Here is a 12,359-nt window from a genome sequence, read left to right as displayed (position 1 = left end):
CATGTTGGCTGCCCTGTGAAGAATACAGGGAAGAGGGGCAGATGTGGGGGGTGCAGGGGAGCCTCTGCAGGGGTGCAGGCCAGAGGAGAAAATGGTGCAGAGCGAGCCAACAAGTACTCAGGAGGAGTCCATACAGACCGGCTGCAAAGGTGCCGAAGAGGGAGGGACCAAGGGGAGTCCCGGGTCTTTTGCCCCAACATCTGGAGGGGGTTGGCGGGGTTGGCCAGGATGGCCTTGGCTGTGGACACTTCAAATCAGGAGAATGAGCAGACGCTCCAAAAGCATCACTTTTGAACCACAGAAATTTGAAGTTTGAGAACATACCAGTGGATGTGGGGTGATTCCGCACTGGGGCTTGAAATATGGGTGATATAGGGACAGGAGCAGCTCATCTGAGAGTGGGCTGTGAGAACACATGAGCCTGGCAGGTCCGGGGGCAGCAGCCTCTGCCAGGAAGAGCAGAAGCAAAGGCTGGGGAAGGAGAAGAAGGAGGAGGAGAAGGAGGAGAAGGAGGAGGAGAAAGAGAAGGAGGAGGAGGAGGAGGAGGAGGAGGAGGAGGAGGAGGAGGAGGAGGAGGAGGAGGAGAAGGAGAAGGAGAAGGAGAAGGAGAAGAAGGGAAGTAGAGCAGGTTTCCGACTGCACCAGCTCTTCAGGGTGGTCATTACCACCTCTCTGAGCATCACAGCTTTTAAATCTGGAGGTTTATTGTTAAAGAGAAACACTTTTATGGGGGAAAAAAAAAGAAAAAAGAGGCAGATTTTAAATGCCCAGCATCCGTGATCTCTTCTGCTTCTTGCCAATCTTTCTTCTCAACCAATAACCGTAATAAATTAGGTGTAGAGTACAAAGTTTTGGGTTACAGTGGCAACAAGCTTACTTATTAGCACTGTGAATTCAGGCACATGTCATCTTCGGCCTTTTTTCTCATCTGTGTGTGGAAAAGTGAAAACCTAGTCCATAAAATTGTTTTAAAGTGGAAGGTCCTTCTTGACACGCCCCTTAATGGCCTTGCATTCGTTCAGCAAATATGTGTTGAGTGTCTGCTATGTGCCTCACCTCATAGGTCTAGGCACTGGGGACAGCGGAGAAAACTGCATATAAGGTCTGAGCTCATACAAAGTTTGAGTGCAAAAGGGGAATCGGACAATAAATAAGTCAGAAGACTAAATAAAATAGAGCTCATGGAAGACAGTCACATGGAGCGTAGGGATGGGCATTTTTTAAGAAAGATTTTATTTATTTATCTGAGAGAGACCAAGATAGCAACAGAGAGCACAAGCAGGTAGGAGAGGGAGAAGCAGGCTCCCCGCTGAGTAGGGAGCCCGAGGATGCAGGGCTCCATCCCAGGACCCGGGATCATGATCTGAGCTGAAGGCAGATGCTTAACCGACTGAGCCACCCAGGCGCCTTGCAGGATGGGGCATTTTAGACAGTCAGCGAGGGCCTTTCCAAGAAAATAGCATTTGTTCTGAGACCTGAATGGCCAGAAGTATCTAGTTATGGAAAGATCAGGAGAAAGAGCATTCTGGGCAGAGTCCAGGGCCAGGGCAAAAGCTCAGAAGCAGGGAGGAATTGGGGGAGTTTGGGGAAGAAGGCTTCAGGAGGTGGATATCAAATGCATGATGTCCCCGGACGTTTCCACGCCTCACAGGTCCTCTATGTCAGGGACCCTGAGGCCGATCGTGGGTGCTGTTGGTAGATTAAATTCGGCACGAATGAGGATAATCAAGGACTCAGGCTCCATTTCCAAGTCCATGTGCCAGAATGAAATTGTTCCTTCTACTAAAGGCAGCAACTATTCACACAGCTGGATAATGATCCTGTGCGCTCATTGTAACACCCAAAGCTTCTGGAAATTCCAAGCGTCTTTTGATTCCTAGCCACCACCCCCTTTTTTTTTTTTTTTTTTTTTACCAATTATGTCATGTTTTGCCACTTCTGTCTCACATGGGTCGTGATTACTCTCATGATACCATGCATTTCAACTCTCCTTCTTCCCTATTCCACTATGCGATGCTATGGGTCAAATTGTTTATGTATTATTTTTATTGGTGTTATACTTTTTTCCTACTCCTGTTTATTCTGGAGGTTCAGGTTGCTTTTGTCTCCTGAGGATAATTAACAGGTCTTTTCTTTTTTCCCCTTTCCCTACATGAATTGTTTTAAATTGTGAAATATAACACTCATCCAGAAAAGCATACGACGTACAAATTATTTTCTCTTAATTATCTTGTAAAAATATTTCCGTGTGTTGCATCATTTCATAAAAAATTATAATCCATTTTTCATCACTTGCCGCTAATTCATATATATTTTATTTCTTTACCTAGACTGTAAACTACTCGAGGTCAAGTATCATCTCTTAAGTGACTTTCTATCCAATGTGGGGCTCGACCCTACAACCCTGAGATCAACATTTGCACACTCCACTGAGCCGGCCAGGTGCCCTCCACACCTATTGTTTTTAAACCACTTAGTTTGTGGTGCTTTGTTGTGGCAGCCTTGAGAAACTAATTTAAGAGAAAATTATATCTATGTTGAAAAATACCCAGTCTTGCTCTACCAGAATGTGGTCCAATTCTTATCAGGAAATGTGGGAATTTTAATAAGATAGGGGTTAAGATGGCGACAGTCCTTGCTGACATTACTGTTTTTTTTTTTTTTCTTTTTTAAGATTGCATTTATTTATTTATCCATGAGAGACACACAGAGAGAGGTAGAGACATAGGCAGAGGGAGAAGCAGGCTCCCCATGGGGAGACCACTGTGACACTCAACCCAGGACCCTGGGATCACAACCCGAGCCTAAGGGACGCTCAACCACTGAGCTACCCAGGTGCCCCTGACACTACCATCTTATATGAGAATGACCATACTGTCTGTCTTCACGAGTCCCACCATCTTCACTCTTAGCTCAGCTCATCTAGTCCCACTGCAGACAGAGTGAAATTTCTAGAATCTGATCCTATCACCCACATGCTTAAAACCCTCCATCGTTCTCCCATAGTCCCCCAGATAACACACAAAGTCCTCAGGTCCCTCTCCATTCACCTCTCACCACTTCTTCCTCACACTGCCCTGCAGTCTCTGCCTGGAACATTATTTTTTTCCCTTTGGCTTCATTGCTTGGCTATATTTATGCCTCAACCTTGATGTAGATGCCCTTTCCTGCTTCATAGCCCTCCCAGGCCACCCCATAGTCCTCCATAATTTCCCTGGCCCTGATGTACGTCTTATGGCACCTGCCCGTGTAGTTAGCTGCATCACCCTCCAGCCCACTCAAGTTGGGGTCCGAGGAACAGACATTTCACCATCACCATTTGTTTGAGAAGCAGAATTTCAAGTCCAGCTAGATCTTCACATTCCGATGTGCATTTTTAACAAGATACTCAAGTAATTTTTTTCAAGTGATTCTTACGTGCATTGAATTTGTGAGGTATTGGTCTCTTCCACATGATCTCCATGGGGGCAGGGAACTGTGTCCCCAGAACCCTGCACAGTGGCTGTTTAAAGAGTTAGCTGATTTAATGCATGAAGCTGATTTCCTGTTAACAAGCATGTCTTACAGGAAAAAACAAAACAAAACAGCAATTCTCTTTTTATCGGAATAAAGACTCGGGTCCCCAGCCTATGTATTTTGTCACGGCTTCCTTTCAACTTCCCCGTACACATCTCTCATACTCTTCGTCTTCCTGTCAAATCCAATTTTCTGCATATAGTATGTGAATGACTCTTCTATTACTAATCATGTTTTCTGTTCTGTTTTGGGATTTGGGTTTTTATTTTCCCAGTAGTTTTTAAAAACACTCTAATGACAACACAAGCGTAGCCAGATTTGCACTGTTCCTTTTGAACATGAAAACTGATACCTGCTAATAGTTCAAAAAATTATCCTCCCCAATTCTTTTCCCCTCTTCTCCTTTTCTCTTTCCTCCTCTCCCTTCCTCCTCCCGTCTCCTCTCTCTTTCTTTTTTTCTTTCGTGACAGATAACAGGGGCTTCTAATGCTTCAGGATAAATTTTTGTGTTGTTACTCCCGGTGGGTAAAAATACCCTGTTTGGATTTCTCGCAAGTTCTCAGTAAACAAGAAGTCATTTTCCAGAGAAACATATAGGTAAGAAAACCTTTCCAAGCTCAGCTTCTAATTCCCTTAATAGAATGTTAAATCCGAGAGTTTAGGGGCCATCTCAAATCCAAAATCTTCAACCGACCTCCCAAAATTGCTGATCTGACCAATCTCTGAAACCTACTTCCCCAACCTCTCTCCTCCCTTCTTCCAGCAAGTTGATTTTACAATTCCCCAAAGGCACCACTTGCTAAAGGTTCCTCTCTAGTACGGGTCACGTGCCTAACAACCTTTTTATAATGATAATGTTAGAGGACGGGATTGGCACACCCTTTTAGGTAAACAAGGGTAGGATTTGCTTTTCTTTTGTTGAACGTATCTGCATTTCGGGGTGCAAGATTTGGTCAGAAGTTTACTAATTCATCCAATCAGAAAGTTAGGTAGTAAGTCAGTGAAAATGAGCCCTGAGAGGGCCCCAGTGGCTTTCGGATACTAGGTTTGAGAAAATAGATTAGGAGGCAGCGTCTATGCTGTGCTTCCTGGGGCAGGTGAGAACTCCTGAATTCTAACCCCTCTTAACCTTACACCTTTACCGCACTCAAAACTAAGTTGTTTAGGGGCGCCTGAGTGGCTCAGTCGGTTAAGCGTCTGCCTTCGGCTCAGGTCATGATCCTGGGGTCCTGGGATGGAGCCCCCCAGTGGCCTCCCTGCTCAGTGGGGAGTCTCCTTCTCTCTCTCGGACCTCCCCTCCTGCTCTCTCTCAAATAAATAAATAAATAAATAAATAAATAAATAAATAAATAAATAAAATCTTAAACAAAATTCCCGACTATGTTGTTTAAACTCAGGAGTACTTTTGTTCCATGATTATAGCCTTGCCTATACTTCTGAGGGACCAAGCCATAAGGAAATATTTGCAAGTTTGTGTTGATTGAATGATTTCAGGTAAATAAACAAGCTCAAATGCCTCCTGGGGCCCAGATAATGTAAATGAGAAAAGTAACAGCAGAGAGCGTGTCTGGCCGGACCTCCCGGCCCAGGTCTGAGGGGGAGAGACTGTCACCCCGCTTGTTCGGGGAGTGGATCCAGCTTGTCAGAGCCTCGCGTTTTACAAAGGACGCCGGAGATCGGAGATTTTATAGTCATTTGTTAATTTTTAAACGTCGGTGACCAACTCAAATTTTCACAAGACATTTTGCAAATCAATACCGTGTACCTAACAACACTCCTGGGAACCACGCAGCTCTAAGTGGCCAATCTGCAACCTCTTCGATGAATAATAAGTGCAAATAATTAAGAACGTTCATTTTCCCAAGAAACCCATTCCTGGGAAGGCCACCGTGGGTGAGAGCTCCTGCACCGTAGGGGCCCGACCGGGTTCAGATCCTGGCACAGCTTTCTGCCAACGTGCGCTCTAGCAATTCCCTTGATGTCAGTAAACCAGTTTTCACACCTGCAAAGTGGCCTGTGTGGTAGGAGTGGCAGGTTCGGGGCGTCGTTCTGAGGGCGCAATGAGAAAAGTGCGTGCCCAAGCCTTCTCCACCAAGCGGCCCTCAACACCTGCTAACTTAGTCCAAACTCCCCCTCCTCTTTATCCTAATGGAATTATCCGAGGACCCGCCAAACACCGTGTAGGCTTCCTGTTCTCCGATACCTCACCTCCTTTTACAGAAGCATTTGAAGCTTTCCTGTACGGTGACCTGTCCTCTTGCTGTGTCACTAAGCAGCGTCCAGAGATGGAGTGACAGCCACCTGTGCAGGGGGAAGGCGCTGCACGCAGTTCTGAGCGGGGCTGGCAACGAGCCCTCGCCCCTCCCCCGCCTCTACACACACACTCACACTCACACTCACTCTCACACTCACACGTCCCACCTCCCAAGTCAAACCGCCGTTTGCTGGCCGGCTCCAGGGTTTCAATGTGGTACTTTCGTCACGTGCCCCTGGCATCCTCTTTACTGTTATGGACGTTTTCTCCATTTCAAGCCCCGCAGCCACCCGTTCCCTCCGAGTCCCAGCTCTCCTTTGCTGCTCTCTTTCCGGGACCTGCCCTGGGTCTCTAATTGCCGGTTACGATAAGGACCCAGCGCCCTGCCCGCACCTCCACCGCCTTCCCGCTAGGAGGGCCTGCCCGGCTCGCGGCTTCCCGACTCCGCCACCGCCGCAGCTGTCCCGGGGGGGGGGGGGGCGGGGGGGCGGGGGGGGCCCCCCGCCGGGATCCCCCCCCCCCCGGGTCCCGGCCCGCGGGGGAAGGCAGGGGCTGCGGAGCGGGAGGGTCCACGGGCCCGGGCAGGTCGCCCCGCAGCGACCTCGGGGGCGGGGCGGGGGCGGGGGCAGGGGCGGGCGCAGAGCCAAGTTTCGCCGCGTCACGGTCCCCGGGGCCGCCCTATAAGAGGAGGGCGCCGGCGCGCGAACGCGCAAAGCGAGCAGCGAGCGGCGAGCGGCGAGCGGCGAGCGGCGACCGGAGCGGCCCCTCGGGTCCTGCCAGCGGTGCCCGTGCTGGTCCCGAGCTGCCCGTGCTGGTCCCGCGGTGCCCGTGCTGGTCCCGAGCCGCCCGTGCTGGTCCCGCGGTGCCCGTGCTGGTCCCGAGCTGCCCGTGCTGGTCCCCAGGCCCAGGGCGTCGTGCGCTGCAGCTCCCCGCGGCCGCCGGCGGAGATGCCCGGCCGGAAGGCGCGCAAGAGCGCGCAGCCCGGCCCCACGCGGGCCCCCGAAGGTGAGGAGCCGCCGGGCCCCGGGGCTTCCCAGGCTGGTGGAGGCGTCGGGGGACGCGGGTCGGGAGGGCGGCGGCGGCGGGGCAGGTCTCCCGCGCGATGCGTCGCGGCCCGGCCCCGCCCGGGGGAGGGAAAGTGCAGGGGCGCGCAGGCCGCCGCGGGGAGGCTGCGCGCGGGGGAGGCTCCGGGAGCTGTCCGGGCCCTGGCGCCCCCGGAGCCGGCCTCTGCCTCCGCAGGGGGGCCGGGGCTCGCTCTGAGGGTTGCCGCCCTCGGGCCCCCGCCGAGCAGTAGGCTGGATCCTCCCTTCCGCGGAGGACTGGTGGAGGTCAGGGAGGCCAGGACGGCGGGGGTCCTGGGGAGTTAGGGAGGCCGGGACGATGGAGGCCCTGGGGAGTTAGGGAGGCGAGGACGATGGAGGTCCTGGGGAGTTAGGGAGGCCGGGACGATGGAGGTCCTGGGGAGTTAGGGAGGCCGGGACGATGGAGGTCCTGGGGAGTTAGGGAGGCGAGGACGATGGAGGTCCTGGGGAGTTAGGGAGGCCGGGACGATGGAGGCCCTGGGGAATTAGGGAGGCGAGGACGATGGGACGATGGAGGTCCTGGGGAGTTAGGGAGGCGAGGACGATGGAGGTCCTGGGGAGTTAGGGAGGCCGGGACGATGGAGGTCCTGGGGAGTTAGGGAGGCGAGGACGATGGGACGATGGAGGTCCTGGGGAGTTAGGGAGGCGAGGACGATGGAGGCCCTGGGGAGTTAGGGAGGCGAGGACGATGGAGGTCCTGGGGAGTTAGGGAGGCCGGGACGATGGAGGCCCTGGGGAATTAGGGAGGCGAGGACGATGGGACGATGGAGGTCCTGGGGAGTTAGGGAGGCGAGGACGATGGAGGTCCTGGGGAGTTAGGGAGGCCGGGACGATGGAGGTCCTGGGGAGTTAGGGAGGCGAGGACGATGGAGGTCCTGGGGAGTTAGGGAGGCCGGGACGATGGAGGTCCTGGGGAGTTAGGGAGGCGAGGACGATGGAGGTCCTGGGGAGTTAGGGAGGCGAGGACGATGGGACGATGGAGGTCCTGGGGAGTTAGGGAGGCGAGGACGATGGGACGATGGAGGTCCTGGGGAGTTAGGGAGGCGAGGACGATGGGACGATGGAGGTCCTGGGGAGTTAGGGAGGCGAGGACGATGGAGGCCCTGGGGAGTTAGGGAGGCCGGGACGATGGAGGTCCTGGGGAGTTAGGGAAGCGAGGACGATGGAGGTCCTGGGGAGTTAGGGAAGTGCGGACAGGCGGTCCTGGAGAGTTACAGCGGTACCGGAGAGTAGTTCTGTTTCTTAAGTCGTTAGTAGTTGCAGAAATGAGAGTTGGTCTCCAGGGCTTTGTAATCCATCCACTGTCCTCCTCCCTCGATATAACCCTCCCCCCTTATAAATCTTACCAAATAAGGCAGCTATCTGCTAGGGGGGTGGGTGGGCAGTAGCGGTGCATATTGCATCAGATAGTAATGGTCCCTTTAGTTTATTAATTTATTTGAGAGAGCACAAGCAGGGGGAGGGGCAGAGGGAGAAGCAGACCCCTGGTTGAGCCAGGAGCCCTACTTGGGCCTCGATCCCACGCCCCTGAGATCATGACCTGAGCCAAAAGCAGAGGGTTAACCAACTGAGCCACCTAAGCGCCCTACACTTAGTTTCGTTTCACAGAGTCCTTGAGGAGTGCAGAGGAAGTGATGCATTGACAATCTGGCCCTGACTAAGTTGGCACCCCGTGGCTCCTACTTGGGAGGCAAAAAGCTTCGCCCACCTTTTGTGATGTTAAAGAATTCTGCAGTTTGGGGAAGGCCTAACCTGAGCATTTATCTTTGTTCATAATAATACAGTACAGCAGAAAGGGACCTCTTATATTCCATTAGGTAGTAATACTTTCTTTTTTCTTTTACTGAGATGTGACATATCACATTGCATTAGCTTTGATTTATGTATGCATCAAATAATGATGATTTCGTATGTGTATATTGTGTGATTGCCAAATAGGTTTGCTTAACATCTCACCTCATGTAGTGTCAGTTTTTTATTACTACATTTATAGAAATATAATTAACAGAAAGATTAAGGAGACCACCAGCAGCTAGTTCTGTCCACAACCCCCCCCCCCCCACCGCCCTTTTAGTGACAGATCATGTTTTCTCCTAAAGCCCCCTCGGAAGACAGGAGGGAGGGGGGAGGGAGGGAGGAGGGCTGGAGGGAGGGAGGAGGGAGAGGAGTAGGGAGGGAGTGACGTGAGGGACGGAAGGAGGAAGGAAGGAAGGAAGGACGAAGAAGGACGTAACAGAATTACGTCCTGTCCTTAACTTCCGTCTCCTTCCTTCTTTCTTTCTTCTTTCTTTCTTTCTTTCTTTCTTTCTTTCTTTCTTTCTTTTCTTTCTCTCTTTCTTTCTTTCTTTCTTTTTCTTTCTTTTTTGGAATCCTTTTTCTTAAATTAATATTCATTTAATTACAACATCTCACTTCTAAAAAGCAGTAAACTTGTAAATTAAAATTCTTCTGCTTCACTCATAAAGGCAATGGATTGGTACGAATTCGGTTTGTAGGAAGAAATTGGTTTAATTGGCAAATATAAATTGCTAAGGTATTTTAGAGAATGTAGACTTACTTTTGCTACAAGGTTTTATGAGTCTTATGAGAAAATTTCAGTCTTTTTCAATGAGTGTAAGAGCACGTTTAGATTTGTCTATGAATGAAGGCATAGTCTGAGCTGTGAATTACTGCCATTTAAAAAGTAAATCCTGGGGTGCCTTGGTGGCCCTGGTTAATAAGCATCTGCATCAGGTCAAGATCCGAGGGTCCTGGGATGGAGCTTCTTCTCCCTCTCCCTCTGCCTGTAGCTCCCCTTGCTTGTGCTCTCTCTCTTTCTCTGTCAAATAGATAAATAAAATATTAAAAAAAAAGATTTCAAAGTAAATGTCTTTATTTTTACTCTTATTCCTTTTTTTATTTATGAGTCACAGTGTGTTAGGGTGTGGTGGGTGCAAGCTAAGTCACCTTTCTCACATTCAGAAAATGGGTGTACATAAAGCTAAAATGAAGATAAATACTCAGCTTGTCCCTTGGATGGACATTTTAACTCTTGCTGGTTGCAGTTTTTAGTGTCAGTGTAAGTTTTGTGGCTTTTCTTTTCTTTTTCAGAGCTCGAAGTGGAGTGTGCCATTCAGCTCAGGAAATTTGGAGACAAACTGAATTTCCGGCAGAAACTTCTGAATCTGTTATCCAAACTCTTCCGCTCAGGAACCTGATTGCGTTGGAACTTTTGAACGACGAGATTCTTTGAAAACGAAAGATTGCTGAAATGGTGCAAATTTCATCGATAGATTCTTTTTAAAAATGGAAGATTTCCCGATAGGTGCAGATTTCATCGGTTAGAAGAAATGCCTTGTAATGGAGAAGATTGGGAGCGAGCTTTCACTTGCTTTTTGAATGCCCTCGGAAGCCAAGATGATACATTAAAAATGGATGTCTGATGGAGATTTTGCAGAAGTCCTTTTTTTTGGGGGGGGGGCTGTGAGAATGTTAGAAAACCACTTTGTTTATTTTATTTTATTTTATTTTTTAATTTTTTTTTCTTTTTTTTCCACTTTGTTTATTTTAAATTTTTTTTTTTAATTTTTATTTATTTATGATAGTCACAGAGAGAGAGAGAGAGGCAGAGACACAGGCAGAGGGAGAAGCAGGCTCCATGCACCGGGAGCCCGATGTGGGATTCGATCCTGGGTCTCCAGGATCGCGCCCTGAGCCAAAGGCAGGCGCCAAACCGCTGCGCCACCCAGGGATCCCCACTTTGTTTATTTTAAAGCAAGATTCAAGGAGCTTTGAAAAGTAAGGAATTAATTACGCATTTTGTTTTTACTTCGAAGATTATTCTGGTAATTTTGTTGAAGGTTGCTGTCTAGCCTACTGTAAGAGGAGTCAGCAAGTGAATGGCCTGTGGTCAGGGGCAGAGAAACAATATGTTTAGTGTTGGTTTTTATTTTTGGATGACGGCTTCAAAGTGATGTGTAATATCGGGTTTATATACTCTCTTTAAACAAATCTTTAAACAAGATTTCATTCTGAGAACAACATAGTGAATGTTGATTCCATAGGTCACTCACTACAAAATATAAAATTATTTGAAAGCTTGTTTCTTTTGATTCAGAATGTATTGCCTCTCTTCCAATGACCCTTCACTGAATTATGTTTCTGGGTGTCATAACTGGAAAGTCTGTACTTTGATACTTGTAAATCGAGGTGTTACTTGGTGCCAGTAAGATTCTTGCAGGTACAATGTTAAAGCAATAAGAGCGTGGGGATTTTGTATAATGAGAAATAAAGGAGGAAAAAAAGTGATTTAGACTTTCTACTGCTATAATTAACACTTAGTAAGACAAATATTCTAAAGTTACTTGGTAAGAAGAACAATGTATTTCTAAAGACATTTCCAAAATCTGTAAAATGCCCTTCTCATACTAGTCAGTGTCCATCTTCTAAGAAGTGATCTTTTAAGAGAAATTAAGCAAGTTTTACAAAGTTGGGATATACTTTTTTAAATAAAGAGAATAGCTTGATTGCTTATCTAGAATAAAAATGCATAAAAATTACATATATGTGGAACTTGCATTAGAATAGTATGTAGATTCTGAGAAAGTTTTCATTGATCTCACTTTTATTGTTAAAAGGTCAGGTTATCAAAGAAGTCCCCAGATATATAAAAAAGAAGTAATAATATCATGATTGAGTTTCAGCAAGAATAATTTTATTTATTTTACCTATTTATGATTAAAATATTTTTTTTTTGGTTCAGTTTGAAAACGTGTATTAGTTAAAGTTACGCTTTTTGGTTATGAGACGAGGCTTTCATATCCACTTGAACTTTACAGTAAGAATGTTTTGATAGAGGCTGTAGTCACTTTAGATGAAAAATTACCTCAGGATCGGTTTGTCTTCAGTATTATTTAGCTGCAAAGATGCTTTTTGTCTGTTTAGGGGCAGATATCTTGCCATATGGATATTTATGGTGTGTACCTGTATTTATACATACAAAACTTGATACTGTAGCTACGAACTATTAAACATTATCACCATTCTTTTCGTGGTGTTCATTGTGTCATCAGGCTGCCGGGCATTCATTATGAAACCAAAATTATTTTCGCGATTTCCGTCAGCAGGCCCCTTCTGACCACTGCCTCCTCAGTTACAGTTCTGTCCCCAGAGTGGAAAATACGGGACATGGAACATGATTGCTGCCATCAGTTAGCACAATTGCTGCCATCAGGGGACTCCCCATTTGACTGGGAGAGGAAAGAGTGAACAAGAAGAACTGCATGCCAGGCTGAGGCCTGGAGTGCCTTGCAATAGTGCCTGGGAGGGTTTATTTAAAGCAGCCTCCAGAGATCGGTGATCTCATTAGAGGTAGGGGGGCCGTCCCCTCCTCCTGGGCCCGGGGCCTCTGCCGGGCTAGGGCAGCTTCTGTGCGGTTTCCTTTACGATGGCCTCACACTCAGTTCTTCTGACCCAACCCTAGCAGCCAGTATTGCTTCATCCCAAGCTAGTCGTGTGCAGAAGTAGTG

At 48.3% G+C, this 12,359-nt stretch overlaps 1 protein-coding gene across 1 annotated transcript; it reads left to right on the top strand.

Annotated features, from left to right (window-relative positions):
* Positions 1-6,715: 6,715 nt before the first annotated feature.
* On the top strand, positions 6,716-10,050 carry PMAIP1 (phorbol-12-myristate-13-acetate-induced protein 1). Its single transcript, NM_001195771.1, has 2 exons — positions 6,716-6,775; positions 9,943-10,050. Exons 1-2 carry the CDS (start codon positions 6,718-6,720, stop codon positions 10,047-10,049), a joined length of 165 nt encoding a protein of 54 aa, NP_001182700.1. The 5' UTR covers positions 6,716-6,717; the 3' UTR covers position 10,050.
* The last annotated feature ends 2,309 nt before the right edge of the window (positions 10,051-12,359 follow it).

This window comes from Canis lupus, chromosome 1, assembly GCF_011100685.1.
Source record: "Canis lupus familiaris isolate Mischka breed German Shepherd chromosome 1, alternate assembly UU_Cfam_GSD_1.0, whole genome shotgun sequence".
Classification (NCBI taxonomy): Eukaryota; Metazoa; Chordata; class Mammalia; order Carnivora; family Canidae; genus Canis; species Canis lupus.
Note: the sequence above shows the minus strand (reverse complement) of the source record. Positions and strands in the feature narration are given on the sequence as shown.